At 43.3% G+C, this 12,068-nt stretch overlaps 1 protein-coding gene across 1 annotated transcript in view; it reads right to left on the minus strand.

Annotated features, from left to right (window-relative positions):
• Positions 1-10,320, minus strand: part of STAU1 (staufen double-stranded RNA binding protein 1) — a 59,053-nt gene extending 48,733 nt beyond the window's left edge. Inside the window, exon 1 of the mRNA XM_026449180.1 lies at positions 8,246-10,320. Within this exon, the coding sequence (XP_026304965.1) occupies positions 8,246-8,450 (205 nt within the window). The 5' untranslated portion in view covers positions 8,451-10,320. The remainder of the gene's footprint in view (positions 1-8,245) is intronic.
• Positions 10,321-12,068: the final 1,748 nt, after the last annotated feature.

Here is a 12,068-nt window from a genome sequence, read left to right on the forward strand (position 1 = left end):
AATTTTTGCAGAGGTAGCATCTCCCTATGTTGCCTAGGCTGGTCTTAAACTCCTGGGTTCCAGTGATCCTCTTGCCTCAGCCTTCCAAAGTGATAGGATTTAAGGAATGAGGATTTGTATTTTTAACAAGTTCCCAAAGTAATTCTGATGCACCCCAAAGATTTAAGATTCATTACTTCGGAATTTAACAAATCAACTGAAGTGGCCCGGCATGGTGGCTCACACCTGTAATCCTAGCATGTTGGGAGGCCGAGGCGGGCAGATAACCTGAGGTCAGGAGTTCGAGACTCGCCTGGCCAACATGGGGAGACCCTGCCTCTACTAAAAATACAAAAATTAGCCAGGTGTGGTAGCACACGTCTGTAATCCCAGGTACTCAGGAGGCTGAGGCAAGAGAATCACTTGAACCCTGGAGGTGGAGGTTGCAGTGAGCCGAGAACACGCTACAGCACTCAAGCCTGGGTGACAGAGTAAGACTCCGTCTCAAAAAAAAAAAAATAATTAATTGAAGCTTTTACTTTTCTGATGTTATCGCTGAATATCACTTTATCTCACTTACAAACAATTTACAAGGGAAACGTGGATTTCAGTATGTCTAGGTCATTTAAGTTTGGTGCCTTAAGGGGTGGGGCAACTTGCCTTCATAGCTGATTTTTCTTGTAGGTCTTACTTTTAGGATTCCCTCAGTGCACAGCTTCCACTAAAGGAAAAAACATAAAGAATCCTTTATTGGCCAGGTGCAATGGCTCATGCCTATAATCGTAGCACTCTGGGAGGCCAAGTCAGGCAGATCACTTGAGGTCAGGAGCTCGAGACCAGCCTGGCCTAAATGGTGAAACCCCATCTCTACTAAAAATGCAAAAATTAGCCAGGTATGGTGGCACGCACCTGTAATTCCAGCTACTTGGGTAGCTGAGGCAGGAGAATCACTTGAACCCAGGAGGCAGAGGTTGCAGTGAGCCAAGATTGCGCCAGTGCACTCCAGTATGGGCAACAGAGTAAGACTCCATCTCAAAAAAAAAAAAAAAAAAAGCCAGGCGCGGTGGCTCGTGCCTGTAATCCCAGCAGATCGCACCACTACACTCCAGCCTGGGCCACAGAACGAGACTCCATCTCAAAAATAAATAAATAAATAAATAATCCTTTACCCACCCCACCCCCCGACACTTGACACATCAGGACATCAGGGATCTCCTTTATATATTCTGCAGTTCACCGGGCTATTCATTTAAGTACAAACAACAGCATGACCTCAAAACCCTGGCAGGCACGAAGGTCAAATGGCAGAAGCCTGCAACGCGGTACAATCCCTGGGTCATCTTCGTGATTGTCTCATGGATAAATGCTGAAGGGGAAAATGCTAAAACACACACACACACACACACACACACACAAAATTATTCTCAAGAACAGTCTTGCCTTTCTCTAGGACTTTCCCCATCCGGCACTAGCTGCCACTCTGCTGCATGCTGTTGGTAGCAAGGTTAGAATCTTGGTTTTGACAGAACTAAAAGTACACCACATCTCTTGATTTTTCAAATAATCTAAACCACCCGAGAACTTCTCCTCTTTGAACAACTTGTGGGTAAAAAAATACGCTGTTAGAGATGAACACACAGCCAAACTACCTAAATTATTAAAAGTTAAAGTGAGAAAGTGCATGAGCCAAAATATAATAAAAAGTTAATAAAGGGAATCCCAAAGTTAAGGTCTGCAAAAAAATCCTGTTAATACAACAGTTACAGAAAAACTACTTACGGCCTTCTATTTCTATTTTAATTAATTGATTTTTTTTTTTTTTTGAGACGGAGTCTCGCTCTGTCGCCCAGGCTGGAGTGCAGTGGCGCGATCTCGGCTCACTGCAAGCTCCGCCTCCCGGGTTTACGCCCATTCTCCTGCCTCAGCCTCCCGAGTAGCTGGGACTACAGGTGCCTGCCATCTCGCCCGGCTAGTTTTTTGTATTTTTTAGTAGAGACGGGGTTTCACCATGTTAGCCAGGATGGTCTCGATCTCCTGACCTCGTGATCCACCCGTCTCGGCCTCCTAATTACAGGCTTGAGCCACCGCACCCGGCCAATTAATTGATTTTTTGATAAAGGGTCTCACTCTGTCACCCAGACTGGAATGCAGTGGTGCCATCTCAGCTCATTACAGCCCCCGCCCCCCAGGTTCAGGTGATTCTCCTGCCTCAGCCTCCTCAGTAGCTGGGACTACAGGCGTGCACCACCACATCCAGTTAATTTTTGTATTTCTTGGTAGATACAAGGTTTCACCATGTTAGCCAGTCTGGTCTCAAACTCCTGACGTCAAGTGATCTGCTGGCCTTGGCCTTCTAAACTGCTGTGAATACAGACATGAGCCACTGCTCCCAGGCCCTAATTGCCTAAATGTGTCTATAAAGACACATTTCAAATAGAAATATGCTTTAAAACAACATTTTTAAGCTAGTTTTGTGTGAGTGGGAAATATTTGTTTTCCTTAAATGCTTAATCCTGCCTCAACTACCCAAGTAGCCAGAATTACAGCTACCATTTCTCAAGCATTTACTAGGTGGCAGGCATTGTGCTCCACACGTTAACATACATGCTCTCATTTAATTCTCACAATAAATCTATTTGGTGGGTATTATTATCCCTATTTTACACATGAGGAAACAATAACAAAGTAGTAACTTGCACAAGATCACACAGCTAGTAACACGGTGAGATTCAAACCCAGATCTGTCTGACTTCAAAGGCAACTCAACCGTGTTATGCTATGGTAACTATTCATGTTTGTGCCTGATGCTACTTTCAATCAAATGAAAAGAAACACTTGATTTATTCAAGGCTTGAGGTTTGTATGTGAAGGAAAATGAGACATAATGAGATAAATAGCTCATCCTTAATTATATTATCTTTGCTGCAAGGTTATGATCAGAAACAGCGTTAATTCCTTATCTCTCATACTATATCATCTTATGCTACAGCTGCAAAAGACAACTCCGTATCTCTGTGTCCTTAGATGGTTGGGAAAAAAGATAACTACAGATACGCAATAATAAAGTTCCAGAATGTGCTGTTAATACAGATAACAAACAAGTTTCAAAGACTGAATTCTTTTTTTTCCCTTCTTTCCACATGTTCTAAAAAGACTGAATTCTTGAATATTGATTAGCAATTTTAAAATTACAGTCAGACTTTCATTCTCTAAGATAAGGGGAATGACAAGGATAACTGAAACCGGAGACAATACAAAATACTCACTTTGAGACTACATGGTGAAACCCCGTCTCTACTACAACGCAAAATTAGCCAGGCAATTGCATCTTCAAACCTTTTGCTTGGATTGCTAACAAGTGAAAGAACTGATTTCCTATCACCTCTTCTCCCTGCCCTAAGGTCCTTGTGCAAACAAGCAGGAGAGGAGCCAGAAGTAAGCAGCAGACAAGAGGTGGCCCAGAGCTGGAAAACTTACGGGCAATCAATCACAGGTGCTTGAGAACTGTCTCTGTTCAGAATCCCAAACAACTATACACTATTTGGAGTTTTAAAAGCAAAATATGGCCAGGCAGGGTAGCTAACACCTGTAATCCCAGCATTGGGGAGGCTAAGGCAGGCAGATTGTTTGAGTCCAGCAACTCAAAACAAGCCTGGGCAACACAGTGAGACTTTACCTCCACAAAGAATTAAAAAAAAAACTAGCTGGGCATGGTGGCATGCCCCAGCTACTCAAGAGGCCAAGGTCAGAGGATTGCTTAAGCCTGGGAGGTCGAGGCTGCAGTGAGACATGATCGCACCACGTTGCACTCCAGCCTAGGCGGCAAAGAAAGACTCTAAAAAAAATAAAATAAAACCCAAATATTCCAAAAAGAAGCACAGATTTTCTTTGACCCATTGGCAAGGATGAAAAAAGAAGAAACTTCAAAAATCTATAATCTTGTCTAAGTATAATTTTTGTTTAAGACAATCTCATCAGTTTGAAAATACGTATTTTGAATCACAGCACCCCTTTCAGGAGTATTAAAAAAACAGAAAACATTCCAGGTGGGTTATAAATGCACTAGCAGTATGGATGATATTTACCTTACAGTGGTGAGCTGGACCTTGCTCACACAAAAGCTTATACTCAAGCTGGATCTTGCTGAAACAAACTTACTCATTCACAAGACACAGCTGGGATTTTTTTCTATGGGGTTTGCCACACGAGAAGGAAGTGAAAAATAACGTAAGAGCACTGAAGTCACCTAGCAGTATGTAAGACTACTATTCTCCCAGGGATATGAAAATACAGGAAAAACAAACGGAAGGCCTACAAATGTAGGCAGCCATGATACAAAACTGCAAACCATTCCAGGAATACATTCCCAGAGAAGACACAACTGGGGTCTTTTCTGAACCAGTTGAAGCCAGGTAATCTAGGAGAGGGTGTGTCTTCAAAAGAGTGAAGTCAGGGGAACAACTAACCCATAGTGGGCACGCAAGATTTGAAATCAGATGAAGCACTGCTATTAAAACCAACTGGAATACAAGGTCTTCTGAGCACAGACTGGTTTCTGAAACAGTTGCCAGCTGTACCCTGCCCATTATTTCGCTAAACTCAACATACCACTACAAACAACGGTTGTCATCTTCCGTTGTCTACAAACATCTCTCAAACAACGGTTGTCATCTTCCATACAGTGAAACTCTCATTCCTGGGCATCCTCTAGTCTTTTCTCCAAAGGCTGCCATCCTCAGACCTTATCTATTTCTAACAATTATATAAGTAAAATAAAATGATGTTGGTGGGCAGGAGTTTTACAAAGTCAATAGGATTTGGACACCAGAACTCATTAGAAGAAAAAGCAATAAATCCCAGAAGACTGAAACAGTCTGTGCCTTTTCCTTTTCAGAGAGTCTCACATGACAAATATGAGGAAAACAACATCTCTACAGGACTATGAAAAATCAAGAATGTTATCTGGTGAACCAGTCCAAGGAACTGTGGGAGTGGCGTGGAAGATACCATGCAGCTGAGTGGGAGAAGCAAACACTCTAAGAACAGATTTATAAAGTAAAGGAAATGAGAAGACAAAGGAGAAAATTGAAAGGAAATAGGCATAAGGAAGGGGAAGAAAAGACTCTGTTATAAGGTGACTCTGGTATAGAAATACCCACACTAGGCTGGGTGTGGTGGCTCACGCCTGTAATCCCAGCACTTTGGGAGGCCATGGCGGGTGGATCACGAGGTCAAGAGATCGAGACCATCCTGGCCAACATGGTGAAAACCCGTCACTACTAAAAATACAAAAATTAGCCGGGCGTGGTAGCATGGGCCTATAGGCCCAGCTACTAGGGAGGCTGAGGCAGGAGAATCATTTGAACCCAGAAGAAGGAAGTTGCAGTGAGCCAAGATCGTGCCACTGCACTCCAGGATGGTGACAGAGCGAGATTCCATCTCAAAAAAAAAAAAAAAAAAAAAAAACCAACACTGACACCCCATTTATTTCACTGGTCTTGCCATGTTGCAGGGAGGCAACATGTTGTGTTGGGAGGCAGAATATTGTTTTTATTTATTATCCCCCACTCCTTTTTTCTTTTTTTTCAGACCCTGTCTCCTATTCATAAGAATATTGGTTTTAAGTTTTCTTTCTTTAGCCTCAGTTTCTTGTCTACATTATTTTTAGGTATTTTTCAAGGGTTTTAAATCTTTTTTTTTTTGAGATGGAATCTCACTCTGTTGCCCAGGCTGGAGTGCAGTCACGTGATCTCGGCTCGCTGCAGCCTCTGCCTCCCAAGTTCAAGCAATTCTCCTTCCTCACCCTCCCAATTAGCTGGGAATACAGGCGCACACCACTACACCTGGCTAATTTTTGTATTTTTAGTAGAGACATGGTTTCACCACGTTGGCCAGGCTGGTCTCAAACTCCAGACCTCAGGCAATCCACCTGCCTCAGCCTCCCAAAGTGCTGGGATTATGGGCATGAGCCCCTATGTACGGTAAAGTACCTTTAGTTCACTTTCCTAATAATCAGATTTGAATTGTTTCTAAACTTTGTTTTGAGTCAGTCGTAGTCTGCTGCCTAGCTGGAGTAAGACAGCACTATCACAGTTCACTGCAGCCTTGAACTTCTGGGCTCAAGCAATCCTCCTGCCTCAGACTCCCAAGTAGCTGGGACTACAGGTGCACACCACCAAGCCCAGCTAATTTTTAAATCGGCCTCCCAGTCTGGCACAATGACTCACACCTGTAATTCTAGCAATCTAGGAGGCCAAGGCAAGCTGATCACTTGAGGTCAGGAGTTGGAGACGAGCCTGGGCAACACAGCAAAACCCCGTCTCTACTAAAAATACAAAACCGCCGAGTGTAGTAGCAGGCACCTGTAATCCCAGCTACTCAGGAGACTGAGGCAGGAGAATTGCTTGAACCCAGGAGTCAGAGGTTGCAGTGAGCTGAGATCACACCATTGCGCTCCAGCCTAAGCAACAAAGCGAGACTCTGTCTCATAAATAAATAGGCATCCCAAAACACTGAAATTACAGGTGTAAACCACCGTGGCCAACCAAGAAGGAGTTTTTTTTTTTTTTGAGACAGGATCTCGCTCTGTCTCCCAGGCTGGATGGAGGAGAGTGGTATAATTACAGCTCATGGCAGCCTCGACCTCCTGGGCTCAAGTGACCCTCCTGCCTCAGTCCCTGGAGTAGCTGGGACCACAGGCATGCACGAGCATGCTCAGACAATTTTTGTATTTTTTTGTATAGATGGGGTTTCACCATGTTGCCCAGGCTGGTCTCCAACTCCTGGGCTCAAGCAATCTCCCGCCTTGGCCTCCCAAAGTGCTGGGATTACAGGTGTGAACCACCATGCCTGGCCATGACGCAGAAAATTTTACCAAGAAAATAAATTTGGGCATTGTAGCTCACACCTATAATCCAGCTATACAGGAGGCTGAGGCAGGAGGATCCACTTGAGCCCAGGAGGCTGAAGCTGCAGTGAACCATAATCACACTACTGTACTCCAGCCTAGGCAACAGAGTAGAGACCATGTGAAACAAACGAAAAGAAAGAAAGGAAAGGTAAGAAGAGAAAAAACTCTGCTTCTTTATTCCATTTCTAATTGGTCCTCATTATGATTTCTCAACTACTTCTGGAAACTTCCAGACTTAAACTTACTTGTTCAAAACAGAAATAAAAATAAATGTCAATGTACTTTTTTGCTTTCTAGTAAATCTGGCTGCCCCCTTGCTTGGGATAAAATCTTACAGACACCCAAAAAGAAGGCTTATGCAGATACAAGAGCTCTTCGTCAGTTGTTAGAAATTTATTTATTTATTTATGAGACAGAGTCTTGCCCTGTTGCTCAGGATGGAGTGCGGTGGTATGATCTCGGCTCACTGCAACCTCTGCCTCCTGGGTTCAAACGATTCTTCTGCATCACCCTCCTGAATAGCTGGCACTACAGGCACACACCACCACGGCCATCTATTTTCTGTATTTTTAGTAGACACAGAGTTTCACCATACTGGCCAGGCTGGTCTCGAACTCCTGACCTTGTGATCCACCCGCCTTGGCCTCCCTGCTGGTATTATAGGTGTGAGCCACCGCGCCCGGCCTAGTTTTTACTTTTTTCTTTTTTTGAGACGAAGTCTCCCTCTGTTGCCCAGGTTGGGGTGCAGCGGCACAATCTCAGCTCACTGCAACCTCCACCTCCCAGGTTCAAGCAATTCTCCTGCCTCAGCCTCCTGAGTAGCTGGGATTACGGGTGTGCATCACCAAGCCCAGCTAGTTTTTGTATTTTTTGTAGAGGCAGGGTTTCACCATGTTGGCCAGGCTGGTCTCGAACTCCTGACCTCTGGTGATCCACCTGCCTCAGCCTCCCAAAGTGCTGGGATTACAGGCATGAGCCATGGCACCTGGCTTGTTCTGGGAAATAATTTTAAATGCAGAATTATCCCATACAACGATGAATATCCAAGATGGTATTTACTGCTCAATTCTTTCTGCCAGCCACCACTCTTTAACAGATGAGGCTTTATAGTCTGTGTAGTTTTCAGCTTTCAATTCTCTTTCTCACAACCTAAAATGGTCTGTCAACTGAGGCCTCTGTCAATCCCCTATACAACCAGTGTTGTATAACTGGGATAAAGAAGTGTGGGTGGTGATATTTTCTTTTACTTTTTGAAGGTAAATGTGAGAGCTCCCTAAATCTGCAACCTACTTATCAGATCAGAAAACAGGGTAAGAAAACATTTGAAATAGAAGACACTTGGATTCATATGCTTACCTGCAGCTGCACTGGCAGATGTAATAGATGCAGAGGGTAAAGCAGAGTTTTGAATGGGTCTACCTGCATTTTCAGAGGGCAGAGAGCTAGCAGTAGAAGGAATACTCATCAAAGGCTGTGAGAGAAGAGACTGGTTCTTGTTCAGTATTTGGCTCCCTGAGAGAGCAGCAGATGGGTTCTGAACTTGCACTTGAACTTGAGACATGGTCACTTTCAACAAAAGTGAACAAATGCAGGTAAACAGCTTTCAGTGCAGGTTAATTCAGTGCTATGAAGTCTAAAGTTCTACCTAAAAGTTGTAAGGGAAAGAAAATAAAAAGGTAAATTATAGAGGAGATATGTAATTGCCAATATTCAGTCAAAATGGTGTCACCTACTCAGTTATGAAAGTAGCTCCATTTAGCATGTAGCTATGTTGATTTATTCGAAATATGTTTCTCCTGGTATACATACAGTAAGTTTCTTGGCCTTGTGACTTTCCCGCAGTGTTTTTTAAATGATTTACAATACCCGTGTGCTCTGCATATTCATTATACAAAGAGAATCAGTAGGGTACAACATTTATTGGTGAATATTAAGAATTGCAAACTACAGCTTACATTCAAAAATGCAAATTTAAAAGTATGGAGAGGTTTCTATAGTAATTGGGGCATAGTAAAGGTTTCTTTCTGGTCTCAAAATTACGAGAAATTGAAAGCAAACTAGGTTTATAATACCAGGAACAGGTGAATGTGAACACTGCTTCCTTTTAAGGACCAAAGCTCAGATTGACAACCTTAGGGTTTTAAGCTGACGGAAGGTGGGATACTTCTGTTGTTTCTTTTTCCCTATGGTGATGACAGATGTATTGTTTTCCTAAAAGGTTTGTTTGAGGTCTCATTTAATTACAGACCCCAAACAAGAAAACGATCCCACCCCTACCCAGGCTCACAGATCCTGAGAAGTGATGTGAGTAATGAAGACCATACTAGAGAATTTATACTATTAAAAGCAAAAGCAGAGATGAAGAAGACATGAACGGATTTTAGACTGGCAATTTTACTGGTGTGGTGGTGGGGTGGGGAGCACTGGAGCTTGTTTACTTCATCTTGTAAATTAAGAGAATAATGAATGCATTATTTCTAAATACATTAAAGTTCTTCACGAGTCAAAAATAAGGACAGTTGTGCTCATTTTCATGGCCATCCTTTAAAAGCCAAAAACGTTTTTAATGAGTCAAAGTACTTAAAAATAACCAGTGGCAACAAAGACAGAATGACAGGTCTCTCAGGAAATAGCCAACCAATGTAGACACCAGCAAACCAACTAACTAGAAGTTCTATTATAAAGAAACAGTTTGTTACTTTAATTTTTTTTTTTTTGAGTATCAAAATGATTTTTAAAGCTGGTCCTCAAGAAAGAGATAAATGACCAGAGCAATTAAGCTACTTGAGGAGTCCTGGCACATTCTCTCTTACTGAGAGCAAAAAGGACTGCAAAACTCAAAAGAAACTCAGTCGAAATGTGACTCTGGATAGCAGAGGCATAAGTACTACCTTATTCAACAAAATTCCCCTAGAGTGCAGTTGTTCCTTTTTACTTTTGGAATCAGAACAAAGTAACAGAGCAGTTCCATTGAAGATCTACATAATGGTCTTAGAAGACAAGTCGCCAGTGTCAAGAAACAAGTCCAGAACCATTCAGAAGTCAGCTATGACCTTATTTCATTGGGTGTTTTTCCCCCGTCAGCTGCTAAAATAGAAACTTTTTTCCTCCTCTCTTCCCCTCTCTTCATTTACTCACTCACTCCTTCTCCTTTTCCTTTTTGTAAACTGTCTTAAGAAGAGCACTTTTTACAACAAAAAAGTCACTTGTAGTGTATGTACGACTTCACAATACCAACCACAGGTCTCAAGGTCAAATAATAAGCTAGGAGTAAAGTATCTGCTCCAGAATGTACTCCTATCCCAGAAAGAGCAACCCGTGTCCTGACTGGCTCTTAGAGTTTGAGACTCTGAATGAATGCCTAAATTTAGAAAGGGTGTGGACCAAGGGATTTTTGGTTAATGGTCTCTAAAGCAGGCTGACTGCCAGGATTTCAAGTCAGTCATAAATGTTTAATTTTTTTTTTTTTTTTTTTTTTTGAGACAGAGCTCTGTTGCCCGGGCTGGAGTGCAGCGGTGCAAACTTGGTTCACTGCAACCTCCGCCTCCTGGGTTCAAGCAATTCTCCTGCCTCAGTCTCCCAAGTAGCTAGGATTACAGGCGTGAGCCACCATGCCTGGCTAGTTTTTGTATTTTTAGTAGAGACAGGGTTTCACCAGGTTGGCCAGGCTGGTCTCAAACTTCTGACCTCAGGTGATCTGCCCACCTCGGCCTCCCAAAGTCCTGGGATTACAAGCGTGAGGCACTGCACTCGGCTCAAGTCAGTCATGAATATGTAAGTTTTCTAGAAGCTGAGACAGGAACAGGCTTTTTAAATTAAGACTGCCTCAAAAATATCATCCTTAAATTCACCTAAAGGAGTTATGTCTAACAGTTGGTTGAAACATGTAGTTCAAAACAAACAAAAAGTTAAACTCTTCAAATAAGACTAGGTAAATTTAAATTTCCAACACGATGAATATGAAAATTCAACAAACAATACTCATAAATTATTAGTCACCTGCTAATTTAACACTTTTATGTGTCTTATTTAAGCCTGAACAGAGCATCTAAGGCAGTGATTCTCAAGACGGGGCAATTTTGTTCCCCCAGGAGACATCTGCCAACATCTGGAGACATTTTTTGGTTGTCGCAATCAGTGTGCAGAATGGGGGACCTACTGACATCTAGTGGATAGAGGGGCCAGGGATACTGTTTCAAGCACACATATACTAACCCACAAAATACAATCTTATTAATGGAACAAGTAGCTTATAGTCTCTTTTTTTTTTTTTGAGACGGAGTCTCACTCTGTCACCCAGGCTTGAGCGCAGTAGCATGATCTCGGCTTACTGTAAGCTCCGCCTCCCGGGTTCACGCCATTCTCCTGCCTCAGCCTCCTGAGTAGCGGGGACTACAGGCGCCCACCACCATGCCCAGCTGAATTTTTGTATTCTTAGTAGAGACGGGGGTTTCACCATGTTAGCCAGGATGGTCTCAATTTCCTGACCTCGTGATCCGCCCACCTCGGCCTCCCAAAGTGCTGGGATTACAGGCGTGAGTCACCGCGCCCGGCCACAAGTAACTTATATTCTTAGACAGGAAAAGAAAATCCCCTTTCCATCTCAAAAGGCCCTAAAAAATAGATGCTAATTTTTTTTTTTTTTTTTGAGACAGAGTCTCGCTCTGTTGCCCAGGGTGGAGTGCAGTGGCGCAATCTTGGCTCACTGCAAACTCCATCTTCTGCGTTCAAGCGATTTTCCTGCCTCAGCCTCCCGAGTAGTTAAGATTTTTTTTTTTTTTTTAAACGGAGTCTCGCTCTGTCGCCCAGTCTGGAGTACAGTGGCCGGATCTCAGCTCACTGCAAGCTCCGCCTCCTGGGTTTTCGACATTCTCCTGCCTCAGCCTCCCGAGTAGCTGGGACTACAGGCGCCTGCCACATCGCCCAGCTAGTTTTTTGTATTTTTTAGTAGAGATGGGGTTCCACCATGTTCGCCAGGATGGTCTCGATCTCCTGACCTCGTGATCTGCCCGTCTCGGCCTCCCAAAGTGCTGGGATTACAGGTTTGAGCCACCGCGCCCGGCCCCAAGTAGTTAAGATTACAGGTATGTACCACCACACCCAGCTACTTTTGTATTTTTAGTACAGACAGTGTTTCGCCATGTTGGCCGGGCTGATCTTCAACTCCTGACCTCAAGTG

The sequence above is a fragment of the Piliocolobus tephrosceles genome, chromosome 20, assembly GCF_002776525.5.
Source record: "Piliocolobus tephrosceles isolate RC106 chromosome 20, ASM277652v3, whole genome shotgun sequence".
Classification (NCBI taxonomy): domain Eukaryota; kingdom Metazoa; phylum Chordata; class Mammalia; order Primates; family Cercopithecidae; genus Piliocolobus; species Piliocolobus tephrosceles.